At 45.8% G+C, this 15,674-nt stretch overlaps 1 protein-coding gene across 1 annotated transcript; it reads left to right on the top strand.

The window, feature by feature from the left end:
• Positions 1-8,019: 8,019 nt before the first annotated feature.
• LOC132238605 (glucose-6-phosphate 1-dehydrogenase-like) lies at positions 8,020-12,015 on the top strand. The gene is given in 4 exon segments (XM_059704345.1): positions 8,020-8,098; positions 9,760-10,054; positions 10,056-10,099; positions 10,102-12,015. Coding segments are annotated over 4 exon segments (1,695 nt in total). The 3' UTR covers positions 11,379-12,015.
• Positions 12,016-15,674: the final 3,659 nt, after the last annotated feature.

Genomic DNA, 15,674 nt, shown 5'->3' with positions numbered 1-15,674 from the left:
TCCAGTCTGCAGGCCAGTGCTCTATCCACTGAGCCAAACCAGCTAGGGCTAAAACATTTTTTACAAGTGTGAAAAGGTACTGTCCTGGATTTTGTTGTGAGTTCTAGTGAATTTTTTGAGGATTTATCCCACTTTTGGTGGCATTTGCAAAAATCTGCAGGCAAGATCTAAGGGCTTGTCTACCCAAAATGTGGAGGAGAAGAAGGGGGAAAACAATAACATCTGTAAAAATTATCCTTTCAGGGATATTAAACATAAAAACAGCAACTCAAGGACATTGTCAATAGTGCTTTCATCCCAGTGGGCCCTTAGGTGGCAGATCATTTTGCTACCTCTAGGTGGCGCTGCCTTCAAAGGGTTTAATTAATTGCCACTGAGCCGAAAAGAAAAGGAAAGGAGTCATTGTTTAGGGCCCAGTGGCACTCAACCTTACTCATGTCCCGACCCTTTCATACAGTTCCTCATGTTGTGGTGACCCCCAATTTCATTGTTACAAATTAAACATAATTAAAGCATAGTGATTAATCACAAAAACAATATGTAATTATATATGTGTTTTCCGATGGTCTTAGGTGACCCCTGTGAAAGGGTCGTTCGACCCCCAAAGGGGTCGCGACCCACAGGTTGAGAACCGCTGGTTAGGCTGATCATCTGCTAAAAGTACAGATTACTTTGGTTTCCCTCAATAATCTAAAGCAACCTATGTTTATGGGAGTGGTCTTTCACTTTTTAAAACAGTTTACTTAAAAACAGTTACATATATTAAGAAGTCAGTTAGTGCTAAAGACTTTAAAATGTGCGCCCCTTCATCACTGCTTCTCATAGCTACTTCTTCTGATATTTACATGCATATTCCAAGAAAAATGTATATACTGTCATATTTTGATTAACTATTATGTAGTATCACTAACTGACTTCTGTTTTAGTTCAGACCCTTCAAGAGGCAGAGACAAAAGCAAGAAATTGATTAGGGTAAATGCCTTTGAGGAAATTGAGGAGGAAACCAAGAAAGGCTTGGACTGCTATCAGATTGCCCTGCAGGTCTTATTAAGTCAGCAGAGAGCAAAAGGAGGAAGATTGGGACCACAGAGCAGTTCTAAGGAAAGGTCAACAGGCCTTTGAGAGTCCCTGAGTTGCAGTCACTCATCAGAGGTATTCCCTACTCCCAGGAACCAGCCTACCTTCACGTCCCTTTCTCACAGCCATTGGCTGGAAGCAGCCCTTTGGGAGTAGGGGCTCTGTATAAATGTAGCGGTGGATTCAAAAGGCACTGGGCCCGTTGGACAGATAGGTCCTGTAGTTGGAGATCTGAAAAGGGGCTCTCTTATGCCTGCCACCACTTCCAATATGACTAGTAAAGATTTTAGTTCCCTTAGACCCCTTCCCTTTTTCCCTCCAATATAATTATACTCCAATTTTTATTAAATCCACATTCAGTGCTTTCATTATTATTATTGTTATGTAAATTTTGCCCATAGCTGAGCCAGATAATGCATTATAATTATAGCATATTTATTGTGCACTTTTTGTTTTTCCTAGACATAACAATTGCCTCATTTCCCCCCTACTGGCTTAGTTTTCTTTGAAATTTTGGCTAGTTTCCCACAATTCTCAATAGCTTTGTAAAATACCTCTTTTTCTTTTTTTGTTAATCCTCACCCAAGGATATTTTTTCCATTGATTTTTAGAGAGAGAGAGAGAAGGAGGGAGGGAGAGAAACATTACATGTGAGACACATCAATTGACTGCCTCCCACATGCATTTAGGCAGGAGCACTTACCTCTTTTCCCTTAGACTGTCAAATTAAAAAATAAAAACAGCCAACACAAAAATAGCTGGCTGGTGTGAATGAATCAAAATTATACCCTTTTTTTTGTTGGGGGGGGGCGGGGGGGCAGTGAGATCAGCAAAAAATATACATATGTTCTTTGGTGTACTGCAGAATTTTAGTAATTAGTTTATGTGTGCCATGAGACGAAAAAGGTTGAAAATTGCTGTTTTGGATAAATGATAAACAACCTTGAGGTTAGAGTCTTATTTTCCAGCTCAAAGGAACAGGGGCTGAGGCTGGGGATTAGGCGTTTCATGTCGTGATGTCTAGAAAGTCTTGTGATTGGTACTGGAGGTGGTTCAGCCAAGGTCTGATCCAGAGTGCAGGACCTTGGACAAAATAAAAATGCAAGATCACTTGTTCCAAAATTATTAAGAATTTCAACATAGTGATAGGAGAGCATTAAGCCAGTTATGGCGTCCTTCTGAGCAGAGGGCCCTGTGCAGCTGTACAGTTCACATGTCTATGAAGCTGGTCTTGTCTTTAACACATTGACATAACTAGAAAGTTAGAAAAGTAACTCAACATTGAAGTAGTGTCTACATGATAGAAAGTATCTGGTTTAGTAAAACTGGATCTTTGGCACCATTTAAGTAAAATGGCTGCTTCTTTGAATTTTTCTCAGGTCAATTATATGCCTTGTATCGTATCAACTAAGCTCAGAGTTTTCTTTCATATCTGGCTCTGGTGCCTAAAGTTTTATCTTTAAGATAAGACTTGTGCTTGCTTACTGGCGAATGACTACTGTGAAATTAATAGCTACTCATAGTTTTTAATATGAGGCTCAAAGATGATATTAATTGCACAATAAAAGGCCAGGCATTAGCTCAAATTTATTGAACACAGGGAGAGCTTTTGATTAAACCAAGTGGACACACAGGAAGAAAGCAAGAAAATAATGAAAATGTAATTATGTCCAGTTATTAAGAAGGCTAAGATAGTTCATTTAATTTGCATATTTTCCTTTATGCTAATAGTAATAAATTAAAAAGACACTAATCCCCCTTTTTTTCTATCTTCTACATGGCTTCAGTTTTCATATTTAGTTTGTCATTTTGCAGATAAAAATTCTGTTCATATAGAAAAAAGTCAAAGATTAAGAACTTGGTGGCTATCTTTGCTTGGTTGTTGGCACCTGGCCATCCTTTACACATGAGAAAGGTAGTTGGATCTCTGGGCAGGAAGCTCCCAGCATGTCCTGCTGCTGGTCCAGATGTAGGGTAGCCAAGATAATTGCCCTTTTATTTTTCTTTCTATAGTACATGAATTTCTCAATCTCTAGTCCATCAAGTTTGGGACTTTAAAAGGGCAAATTTAAGTTTTACTCAGAAGATGCCAACTCTATATAGAGAAACTAGAACTCAAGACCTTTTTCATTTAGAAATAATTTCAGATTTACACAATGGTGGCAAAATATAATCTTCAAGTATAATCTTCAACTACCTTCTCTAAGTGTTGATATCTTAATATAAACCATAGTACAAATATTAAAGCTGGGTAATTAACATTGTTATAATTCTATAATTAGTAGATCTTAAATTTTGCCACCTATCCCATTGATTTTGTAGTAAGATGCAACTGATCACAAGTAATTTTCTAATATAAGAATTTTTTTCTTGAAAGTGTGTTTACCAACTGAGTTGTTTGTAGTCTTAGAGCAAACACTGATGCTTGTGAAAATCTGAAGTTATCACATTAAAGCAATCATTATACATTACCCCATTTTAGTGCTGAAATAGTGAATTTGTTTCCTCTTAACTCTGGAAAGATGAATTGGTGAGCTGCAACAACAGTGCAACAAATCCCTAGATTAAAAAATTGAACATTTTTACCCACTGATAAGCTCTTTTTCTTATTTCATTATGCCCTCTGCCCAATTATATATCACATAACAAAATGATTACCCAGATGTATATAATATTGTATTAGGTGCTTGACTCAATATGAATGGCCTAACTTAGATTGGATTAATATTAAATAATGATGTTTCCAATATGATATGTAGAATTTGCATTAAAATAATAGAAGAAAGAGGCGAAGGCAATCCAAATGTCCGTTGTCAGATGAATAGATAAGAAATGTGGCTTACATACACAGTGGAGTGCTGTGACGCCTTAAGAAAGAAGGACATTAAAAAAAAAAAAAAAAAAAAAAAAAAAAGGACATTGTCACATGCTACCATGTAGATGAACCTTGAGGACTAAGTGAAATGAATCAGTCACAAAACAACAAACCTGTATGGTTATATGAAGTATCCAAAGCAGTCAAAATTATAGAAACAGAAAGTAGAAAGGTGGTTCCCAGGCTGGGAATAGGAGAGAAGGGGAAATTAGTGCCTCATGGGTATAGGGTTTCAGTTTTGCAAGATGAAAATGTTCTAGAGATCTGTTGCAACAATGTGAATACACTTAACACTACTGAACTTTACACTTAAAAATGATTAAGATGGGCCCTGGCCGGGTATCTCAGTTGGTTAGACCATCATCCCTCTACGCTAAGGTAGTGGGTTCAGTTAGGGCACATACAAGAATCAACCAATGAATGTGTAAATAAGTAGAACAACAAATCAATGTTTCTCTCCCTTCCCCTCTCTCTCTAAAAAGAAAAATAATAATAAATTTTTAATGGTTAAGATGGTAAATGCAATGCTATTTTTTTAATCACAAAAAAATAATAGAAGAAATAGAAGTGGGTAGAAGTATATATTGAATAAGTTGACCAAACGCTGACAATTGCAGAGGCTGTGATGGGTATATAAGATTCATTATATATATATATTCACACACACACATATATAAATATAATAAAAAGCCCAAAATTTAAAAGTTCCTTACTTCTGGGTAATATTTTCTTAACATCATTTATAATCACACATCAGATTTTATCCAAAATTCAAATAGCTTTTCTCTTATGAAAATTTTATATTTTAAATGTTAACTGTCAAAATATAAGGAAAAAAACCTAATCTAAACAAATAAATTAAAAACAAAATACAAACAAAAAAATCTGGAAGTATCTTGACAACAGATATGACAGTAGAAAAAAATTAAAAATCATCTAAAATCCCACCATCCACTGGAAATATTTTGGTGTATATCCTTCCAGAATATTTAAATGAAAAAGAAATTTTAATGTCAGTTTGTTACCATCAGATTACAAGAACCCATACTTAACTAATACATCATATGAAAAATGACTCCTTCCTTGTTTATCAAGAAAGTATTTCAACAGATGTATAAATTATCAATTACACAATATACAAAATTATGTGTTTATATATAGGCTTTTTTTCTTCTTTTTGGAGGGAACCCAAAGCTTTCATAAGAATTTCAAAGGATACTGTGACTGAAGTGGGTTGAGATTATATATTCTATTCAAACAAGTCTTTGCAGCCAGTCATTTCTTCATTAAGAAAAAAACTTGAAGGCCTTTTCAAAAATTTTAATTAAGGCCCTGCCTGGATAGCTCTGTTGGTTAGAGTGTCGTCCTACTTCACCTAGGTTGTGGGTTTGATCCCTGGCCAGGGCACATACAAGAATCAACCAATGAATGCATAAATAAGTAGAACAACAAATCAATGTTTCCCACCCCCTCTCTCTCAAATCAATAAATAAAAAATCTTGGGTGAGTGGAGGTGGAAGAAGGTATATATGGGAGATAAATGGTGATGAAAAAAATGAAGGGAAAAAATCTTTAAAAAGTAAAAATAAAATTGTAATTCAACATTGAAATTAATAATACACATCTTTACCAGGGGAAAATAATCACCTAATGCCAGATTTTATTTGTTCTATTACCAATAATTTCTTCCTTTCTCTAATAAAAAGAAGCTTGGTTTTTTAAATGTTTTTAAGATTGCCCTGGTCAGTGTGGCTCAGTTGGTTGAGTGTTGTCCCATGCACCATGAGGTCAGTGGTTCAATTCCCAGTCAGGGCACTTGCCCAGGTTGTGGGCTCCACCCTCAGTGGGGGGAATGCAGGAGGCAGCCTATTAATGTTTCTCTCTCATCCATGTTTCACTCTTTCTCCCTCTCCCTTCCTTTCTCTAAAAAATCAATAAAAAACATATTTTAAAAAATGTTATTAAGCCCTGGTTTGGCTCAGTGGATAGAGCATCGGCCTGTGGATTGAAGGGTCCCAAGTTCAATTCCAGTCAAGGGCACATGCCCTGGTTGCGAGCTCGATCCCCAGTGCGGGGGCGGGGGGGGGGGGGCAGGATTCTCCTCATTGATGTTTCTCTCTCTCTCTCCCTCTCCCTTCCTCTCTGAAATCAATAAAAATATATTTTAAAAATGTTATTAACATTGATATACGTTATATAAACTTAAGTGCTTTTGTATTTTGCAGGTAACTAATGTTTTATTGTGTTCATGCACTAATTTGTTGTTAGCAATTACCCTAATCAACACTAATAAAAGAGAAAAATGGTAATTGGCGTACGGCGATACCCTTTTCATTGGCTAATCAGGGCTATATGCAAATTAACTGCCAACTAAGATTGGCAGTTAACTGCCAACAAGATGGCGGTTAATTTGCATATGTAGGCACAATGCAGGGAGGCGAAAGGGAAAGCAGGAAGAAGCCCCCTGCCACTGACAGTGATCGGAAACCCAGGGGGGAGCTAAGAGCTGGGGGGCAGGGCAAAGGCGGCCCTGGGGCCGCCTTTGCCCTGCCCCCCAGCCATGATCAGAGAATCAGACGCCTTTGCCGCCCTGGCCAGTGATAGCAGGAAGTAGGGGTGGAGCCAGCGATGGGAGATGGGCACGGTTGAAGCTGGCAGTCCCGGGAGCTAGGGGCCCCTTGCCTGGGCCTAAAGCGAAGCCCACGATCGCGGGGCCGCTGCAGCTGCGGGTCCCCGCTGCCCGGGCCGGACGCCTAGGCTAGAGGTGTTAGGCCTGGGCAGGGGTGGAGCCTGCAACCGCGGGGAGCTGGGGGTCCCCTGCCCAGGCCTGACACCTCTGCCGGAGGCCTCAGGCCTGGTCAAGGGGCCGATCCGGTGATTGGTGATCGGAGGGTGATGAGGGTCAACTCCTCTGGCCGAGGCATCAGGCCTGGGCGGGGGGCTGAGCCGGGGATTGGGGGGATATGATGGTCCCCTTGTCCAGGCCTGAAGCCTGGGTCAGAGGCGTCAGGCTTGGGCGGGGGGTGGAGCAAGCGATCAGAGGGAGATGGGGGTCCCCTGCCCAGGCATGATTCCTGGGCCAGCGGCCTCAGGCCTGGGCGGGGGTCAGAGCCAGTGATTGGGGGGAGATGGGGGTCCCCTGTCCAAGCCTGACACCTCTGGCGGAGGCATCAGGCCTGGGCAAGGGACCGATCAGGCAATCGGAGGGTGATGGGGGTTGACGCCTCTGGCCGAGGCATCAGGCCTGGGCAAGGGGCAGAGCCAGAAATCGGAGGGGTCTGGGGGTCCCCTGCCCAGGCCTGATGCCTGGGCCAGAGGCATCAGGCCTGGGCTGGGGGCAGTACCAGTGATGGGGGAAATGAGGGTCCCCTGCCTGGGCAAGGGGCCGATCCTGCGATTGGAGGGTGATGGGGGTCAACGCCTAAGGGTTCCCAGTATGTGAGAGGGGGCAGGCTGGGCTGAGGGACACTCCCCCCGCACACACACCCAGTGCACGAATTTCGTGCACCGGGCCCCTAGTACTTTAATAAAATATTCCTTTAGGTGGTATTGAGTAAAAGTTCAATAAGAGAGTGGAACATCAACCATGAGCTGCCTCTTGCACACCCCCGACTGGGGATCGAGCCCACAACCCCGGGCATGTGCCACGACCAGGAATCGAATCAGTGACCTCTTGGTTTCTGGGTCGACACTCAAGCACTGAGCCATACCAGCCAGGCATTTTTCTTGAATTACTTAATCCAGCAAACCTTACTCTTTAGCTACACTATTAAAATAATATACAAATTTCATATTAAATGCTGTTCTCTTAGTAAATAAAATTTAACTCCATTATAAAATGTTTTGTTATTGCATAGAATGGTTATATAACAACTTATTTCTTTCACTCATTTAATCATTATTCCACATCATCAAAGAAGGCAAAACAGGCAAGGAAAACTTGACTAGTAGCTGAAGCTTTGCTTCAGATCCCAAAGTGGAAATGCCAATAGGCTAAGACTTCATGGGGAAGGCTCCTTTTTCCAAAGCTAATAAAACTTAGAGACCTGCACATCAAAACCACTCAGATGGACTACTCTGAAAGTATCTGCTTTGACGATCTCCAAGGGCAACTACCAGCATCAGTAGAAAAGGAACCAGAGAACCGTAGCTTCCAGGGGTTCAGTGGAGGGCTTGGGGACAGGGTGGGAGAGCTGCCTCCTGGATGTTTCCTACAAATCACATGGAACGTCAAACATGTACCTTGCCCACGTTCAGCAAAGGTTACCTTGGCCCTGCGGCTCCCCCAGCAAAATGGCAAGAATGTTGTCTGGACCTTGTACAACCCCATCAAAGCCAGCGGTCTGCCTCCTTCAGGGTGAATGAAGTTGTTGGACGCAGAAGGCTTCCACTTAGAGGCAGAATGCAATGGGTCTCCTGAGAAAGAATACGCTCTTTGGCTGAATCTCTAATGTTACTGACATAGGAACAAGTGACTCTCAAAGTTAACATCTCACACAAGCACGCTTCTCCTTTCTCATTCTACTCCCAGCGAACGGATACCCATCAAGCCCTCCCTGGGAGGAGAGGGGAGAGAAGTCAAGGTCAATAGCTCAGCGGTGGTGAGGCCTCTGTTTCAGCACAGCCCGCGACGGTGTGGCCACTGCCTTTCCCAGGCCAGCACCTCTGAGGTGCAAGCAGAGAAACAAAAGCGCCAGGGATGTGCTGCCTGATGGATCAGCCCAAGTTTCCCCGGCTTTGTCCTGCCTGCGAAGAAAGGAGGTGGCTTTAGACCAGCGGTTCTCAACCTGGGGGTCGCGACTCCTTTGGGAGTCGAACACCCTTTCACAGGGGTCGCCTAAGACCATCGGAAAATACATATATAATTACATATTGTTTTGTGATTAATCACTATGCTTTAATTATGTTCAATTTGTAACAATGAAATTGGGGGTCACAACATGAGGAACTGTATTAAAGGGTGGCGGCATTAGAAAGGTTGAGAACCACGGCTTTAGACAATTGTATAGAACTAGCTGAGTCAAGTGAAGAACAAAACAAAACTATACTGCAGGTTACCTGAACTCTTACCTTGTAGATTTCAGCCACTTCAGGAGCAGTCCATGTGTCCTAACATTTTCTTACTGAGAAAAAAAAATATCTGGAGGTATCAATATTCCCCCAAACAACTTAAAAATACTTATAAAACATATTTTCACAAGAGAAAGGAGGCAACTGCTTTATGTTTACAAAAAGAAAAAAACGGATTTTATATCTTAAATAGAAAAAAGGAGAAGAAATCCCGAGCCCGCCAGCCTCAGCCGGCGCGCAGTACGTTCCCTAGTGACGTGTACCACCCGCTGCTTTCCCGGCGTCAAGCCCACACTTTAGTCCTAGTCTCTCCAGCTCCAGCGGCTGCATCCAGCCCGGTCGCTCGGCCGCCCCGCCCCTGCAAGGGGAGGAGCCACGACGAAGCGATTTAATAGGGCTGGTTGGACCCCAGCCCGCGACCTGTCTAGACCAGGAGGCGTGGCCATCCGTAAACGGGGGTCCAGGAGGCGTGGCCATCCGTAAACGGGGGTCCAGGAGGCGTGGCCATCCGTAAACGGGGGTCCAGGAGGCGTGGCCATCCGTAAACGGGGGTCCAGGGGGCGGGGCCATCCGTAAACGGGGGTCCAGGAGGCGTGGCCACGCCGCCGGCAGATATGGAGCTCCTCGCGAGGGCGCAGGGCGACCGGGGTCGACGGAGAAAGCCGGTTGCAGGGGCCGGGCCGGGCCTGTGCTGGATGAGTGAGCGAGCGGCGCGGAGCTGCGGCCCCACCTGCTAGGCATCAGGTACCCGGCACAGCGGCGGCGGGGCCAGCAGCCTGACTGCGGCTCCAGAACCGACGCAGAGAGCATCAGGGCAGAGCAGGTGGACCTGAGCCGGGCCCAGGTGTGCGGGATCCTGCGGGAAGAGCTGTACCGGGGTGATGCCTTCCATCAGTCCGAAACACATATCTTCATCATCACGGGGGCATCGGGTGACCTGGCCAAGAAGAAGACCTACCCCCCCATCTGGTGGCTGCTCCGGGGTGGCCTCCTGCCTGAAAACACCTTCATCGTGGGCTGTGCCCGCTCTCGCCACGGTGGCTGACATTCGTCAGCAGAGCGAGCCCTTCTTCAAAGCCAGCCCGAGGAGGAGGCCAAGCTGGAGGAGTTCTTTGCCCGCCACTCCTACGTGTCTGGCCGGCACGATCGAGCAGCCTCCTATGAGCACCTCAATGACCACATAAACGCCCTCTGCCAGGGGTCCCAGGCCAACCGCCTCTTCTACCTGGCCTTGCTCCCCACTGTCTACGAGGCCGTCACCACGAACATCCGAGAGACGTGCATGAGCCAGACGGGCTGGAACCGCATCGTTGTAGAGAAGCCCTTCGGAAAGGACCTGCAGAGCTCCGACCGCCTGCCCAACCACATCTCCCCCCTGTTCTGTGAGGACCAGATCTACCGCATCGACCCCTACCTGGGCAAGGAGATGGTCCAGAACCTGATGGTGCTGAGGTTTGCCAACAGGATCTTTGGCCCCATCTGGAACCGGGACAACGTCGCCTGCGTCATCCTCACCTTCAAGGAGCCCGTTGGTATTGAGGGCCGCGGGGGCTACTTCGATGAATTTGGGATCATCCGGGACGTGATGCAGAACCACCTGCTGCAGATGCTGTGTCTGCTGGCCATGGAGAAGCCGGCCTCCACGGACTCGGACGACGTCCGCAATGAGAAGGTCAAGGTGTTGAAATGCATCTCAGAGGCGCAGTTGGAACATGTGGTGTTGGGCCAGTACGTGGGCAATCCCAAGGGGGAGGGGGAGGCCACCAAAGGGTACCTGGACGACCCCACGGTGCCCCGGGGATCCACCACTGCCACCTTCGCAGCTGTTGTCCTCTATGTGGAAAACGAGAGGTGGGATGGGGTGCCCTTCATCCTGCGCTGCGGCAAAGCCCTGAACGAGCGCAAGGCCGAGGTGCGCCCGCAGTTCCGCGACGTGGCCGGCGACATCTTCCAGCAGCCGTGCAAGCGCAGCGAGCTGGTGATCCGCGTGCAGCCCAACGAGGCCGTGTACACCAAGAGGACGACCAAGAAGCCCGGCATGTTCTTCAACCCCGAGGAGTCCGAGCTGGACCTCACCTACGGCAACAGATTCAAGAACGTGAAGCTCCCCGATGCCTATGAGCGCTTCATCCTGGACGTGTTCTGTGGGAACCAGATGCACTTTGTGCGCAGTGACGAGCTGCGGCAGGCCTGGCAGGTCTTCACGCCGCTGCTGCACCAGGTCCAGCGCGAGAAGCCGCAGCCCATCCCCTACGTTTACGGCAGCCGAGGTCCAGCGGAAGCAGATGAGCTGATGAAGAGAGTGGGCTTCCAGTATGGGGGCACTTACAAGTGGGTGACACCCCACAAGCTCTGAGCCCTGGGCCCCTCCCCACCCCCTGTTGGTTTCTGCCCTTCTCCCCCCACCCCCCCACCCCGACCCCACATGGAGGACTTCGGGACCATAGGCCTCAGCTTCACATTCCCGGCATCGGGCCCAGCTACATTCCTCAACCACCGACACGCGCGCTGTGACCATCCCTGGCCACCACTGGCCCCACCTGAGCCAGCTTCTGTCTACGGGACTGAGCCCGAAGGGAAGGAAGAAGAATGGCCCTTCCGTTTGTCCCAGGCTCCTCCTAGGACAGGAGTCAGGGAGGAGGGGGAGGATCAGTGGGTTGGCCTCACTGGGCCAGTGGCTGGCCGACCCCTCCACTGGCTGTGGGCAGGCTCCTCAGAGCCCAGGGAAGGGCGCCAGCGTGGCCATACCAGTCTCAGGGCCATTCTTCATTCCTCATCACCCGCTGGAGGGGACTCCATGCTGCCCAGCAGTCACCCATGTTTTGAGCCCCCTGACCGTCCCTGTGCCCCGCCAGGCCAACTCTGCACTCCATGGCCCACCCCCATAGGTGTCCCTCTTGCTACTAGAAAAGCAGAAGCAGCAGGTGGGATGCCCCAACTCCGCCCTTCCCATTAAATCCACAAACACACCTGAAAAAAAAAAAGAAAAGAAAAAGGGAGTGACAGTTACATGGTGTTTACTTAATCTGGGGAAGAGACTCTTATCACTGTGACATCCTGTATTAGTTTTCTATTTCTGTGTAACAAAATGCCACAAATTTAAAACTCCATGGCTTAAAAACACCATTAACTCACAGTTCGTAGGTCAGAAGTCCAGGCACAGTGTGGTTGCATTCTCTGCTCTGGGTCTTTTCCAGATACAGTATCTGGGTGATATCAAGATATCAGCAAGTGCCCCGTCGGCGTGGCTCAGTGGTTGAATGCCGACCTATGAACAAGGAGGTCACGGTTTGATTCCTGGTCAGGGCTCATGCCCATGTTGCAGGCTCGATCCCCAGTGTGGGGCATGCAGGAGGCAGCCAATCAATGATTCTATCTCATCATCATCTCTCTCTCTCTCTCTTCTCTCTCTCTCTCTGGAGTCAATAAGAACTTTTTTTTTTTTTTTTAAGATGTCAACAAGGGCTGTGATCTCACCTGGGCTCAAAGTCCTCTTCCAAATTCACTGGGTTTGGGGCAGGATTAATATCCTGGCAGCTGTAGGACTGAGAGCCCCATTTTCCTGTCGGCTGTGGGCTGGGGACTAAGTTCAGCTCTTCCTAGCTGCCCTTCTACACACACAGTTCACAGAATGAAGAAACATGTTGCTTTCTTCCAGGCCACCAGATGCATTTCTCTCACTTCCCCTCCTGAGATTGGCTCCGAAAATCCTCTGCTTTCAGAAAGCTCATGTGATGTGTTTAGGCTCACCAGCATAATCTCCCTTTCTTAGGACCAACTGTGTCATATAACATAACTTCATCCGACAGCAAAATCCATCCCAGTCCCAGTGCCAGGAGGATGCAGGGGGTGTCCACCAGGGACTGAAATCTTGGGCGCCACCTGGGAGTTCCACTGGCCTGACTTGCTTTCGCTACACCTGTCACTGGAGGAACAGCTGTACTTAAGGAGCAGGAGGAAGAAGAGGACCCTGAAAAGGAGATAGAGATAATCAGTCAGAGAAAAACTGGGGGGAACTGAAAAGTATGATTGACTCACATGAGAGGCAGGATAGCATGATGATTAAGATCATGGGCCCTGGAGCTGGGCAGTTGCTCCACCATACGCTCACCAGCTGTGAGCCTGCCTTTAGTCTAGGGGCATTGACACTTTACAGTCACTTACCTGAAAGGGTTGCCAATGGCAATAGCTATCTCACAGCACTGTTGTAAAGATTAAATGAGTAGATGTATGTAAAACTGGTAGATAAATGTCTCAGAGAAAAATAAGCACAGTATAGGAGTTGACCAATATTTGAAAGGATTAAATTACTTTTGTATAATACTAGCCAGTCAAAAATATGATTGTCACTCTCACTGGAAAATGAAAAACAATTTTTTTAAGTCCTCACCTGAGGACATGTTTCCATTGATTTCAGAGAGATGGGGTGGGGGGGGGGTGGGGGGGAGGGGGAAGGCAGAGAAGGAGAGAAAAACATTAATTGGTTACCTCCCATATGCACCCCAACTGGGGATAGAACGAGAAATCTAGGCATGTGCCCTGATGGGGAATTGAACCCACAACTTTTTGGTGTATGGGACGACACTCCAATCAACTGAGCCACCTACCCAAGGCAAAAAGTTATTTTTATATCACCAGTTCCCACCTAGCACAGCCCCAGTGACATAGTAGACCAGCGGTTCTCAACCTGTGGGTCGTGACCCCTTTGGCGGTCGAACAACCCTTTCACAGGGGTCGCCTAGGACCATCCTGCAAAGCAGATATTTACATTAAGATTCATAACAGTAGCAACATTACAGTTATGAGTTAGCAAAGAAAATAATTTTATGGTTGGGTCACAACATGAGGAACTGTATTTAAAGGGCCAGAAGGTTGAGAACCACTGCTTTGGTATGTGGGCCAACACTCTAACCACTGAGCCATTGTCAAGTATTAGGTAGCTAGCCTAGTTCCTTTTCCTGTATTAGCTTTTATTGTTGAAGCTCAAAAATGTCTAAACATCTCTGGTATCAGTGGTATGTGAAAACATAAACTACAAAGAAAGAGGTTATTATGGCATTAAAATTCCAGATACTCTGAGATTCAAACTCTTGGAATGTCACAATATTATAAGAGATATTGGAAAGGACAGAAAGTACGGAGAACTCACTCTTGGTGCATGTAAGAGCTACACACGGTTCAGGATCCAGAAAGTCTAGAATACTGTTGCACTATTTTCTGCTGATAAACACGGGAGGGGCTAGAGAAAGCGTCTGAAGGTTGAATATCACAGAAGTGAGTCTGTTGTTTGGAACACAGCTGCCTGCTTAAACTTGATCTTTAGTTACTAGCTCACACTCTACCTGTTGACATTTTGTGGCCTTACTACCGAAGAGAAGGCTACTTTGAGAACAGTCTTAAACCTTCCATGTATAAATTAGTGCTGTTTGCATTTACTCTCAGGGAGGTAGCTTCGCCCACCTTTAAACAGAAAGAAAAGAAATGAAATATCTTAAAGAAAAATGACCTTTTAAGTATGCCTACATAAAAATAGAAGTTTTTAAGAGGCATGGGATGAAAAATAGACCTGAGTATTAAAACTACATTAGTATGCTTGAGAAATAGAAAGACAGGTAGTTTTTTCACTTGACTGCTGCTAATGCCAAACCAATGTTTTTAATATTAACAGCATTGAGAAAATGTGAAATAAAGCTGTGAATGCTCATGTCAATCACGTATTTCCACCTTATTTTTCTACATTCTTCTTTTTTTTTAATTCTCACCCAAGAATATTTTTTCTATTGATTTTTTATTAGAGTGGAGAGAGAGAAACATTAATGTGAAAGAGACACTTCAATTGGTTGCCTCCCTTATGTGACCCGACCAGGGTTGGGGATCGAGCCTGCAACCGACTGAGGTACATGCCCATGACTGGGAATCAAACCTACAACCGCTCAGTCCAAGGACCGATGCTCCAACCACTGAGCTAAACTGCCCAAGGCTGTTTTTCTACATTCTTAACAGCCATTCTGCACCAAAGCAAAAATAAAAATAAAAATAAAAATCCTTCTTGTGTTTCCAACTTTTCATCTTGGTTTGGAGGTTCTCCAGGAGGCATTTCTTGAAAGCAGGCTACCCTCAAACTTTAAAAAGATGCTTGAAAGATGTTGTTCTTTTTTTTTTTAATAAATCTTTATTGTTCAGATTATTACAGTTGTTCCGCTTTTTTCCCCCCATAGCTCCCCTCCACCCAGTTCCCACCCCACCGTCTGCCCTTCCCCCCTGCCCACTGTCCTCATCCATAGGTGTACGCTTTTTGTTGCCGGGTCAAAGGTCATACACATGGAAAATATAGCTATTTCCATCCACAACGTGTCCCTGTGTTTGGAAAGGTCTCTCACGACTTGTTCACGCTCTACTCAGAAAGGGTACGGAGACACGTAACGGCTTTTTAAAATAATGTGTCCTCTTATGTTTAAAATGAGGATTTCACTACCAAAAGTGAGGAGAAAGCAACACTACAGCTGCTCTCGCCCCTCTCGCCCTTCAGGTGATAGTTGTGCGTGGGGCTGCGAGCTGGTTCGCGGGCCATTGACGAAGCTGTCTGGGCGGCTCGCGCAGTTCCGCTGGCTTCCCAGGGGCCGTCGCAGCCTCACAGGGGCCGTCTCAGCCT

Source organism: Myotis daubentonii, chromosome 1 (assembly GCF_963259705.1).
Source record: "Myotis daubentonii chromosome 1, mMyoDau2.1, whole genome shotgun sequence".
NCBI lineage: Eukaryota > Metazoa > Chordata > Mammalia > Chiroptera > Vespertilionidae > Myotis > Myotis daubentonii.
Note: the sequence above shows the minus strand (reverse complement) of the source record. Positions and strands in the feature narration are given on the sequence as shown.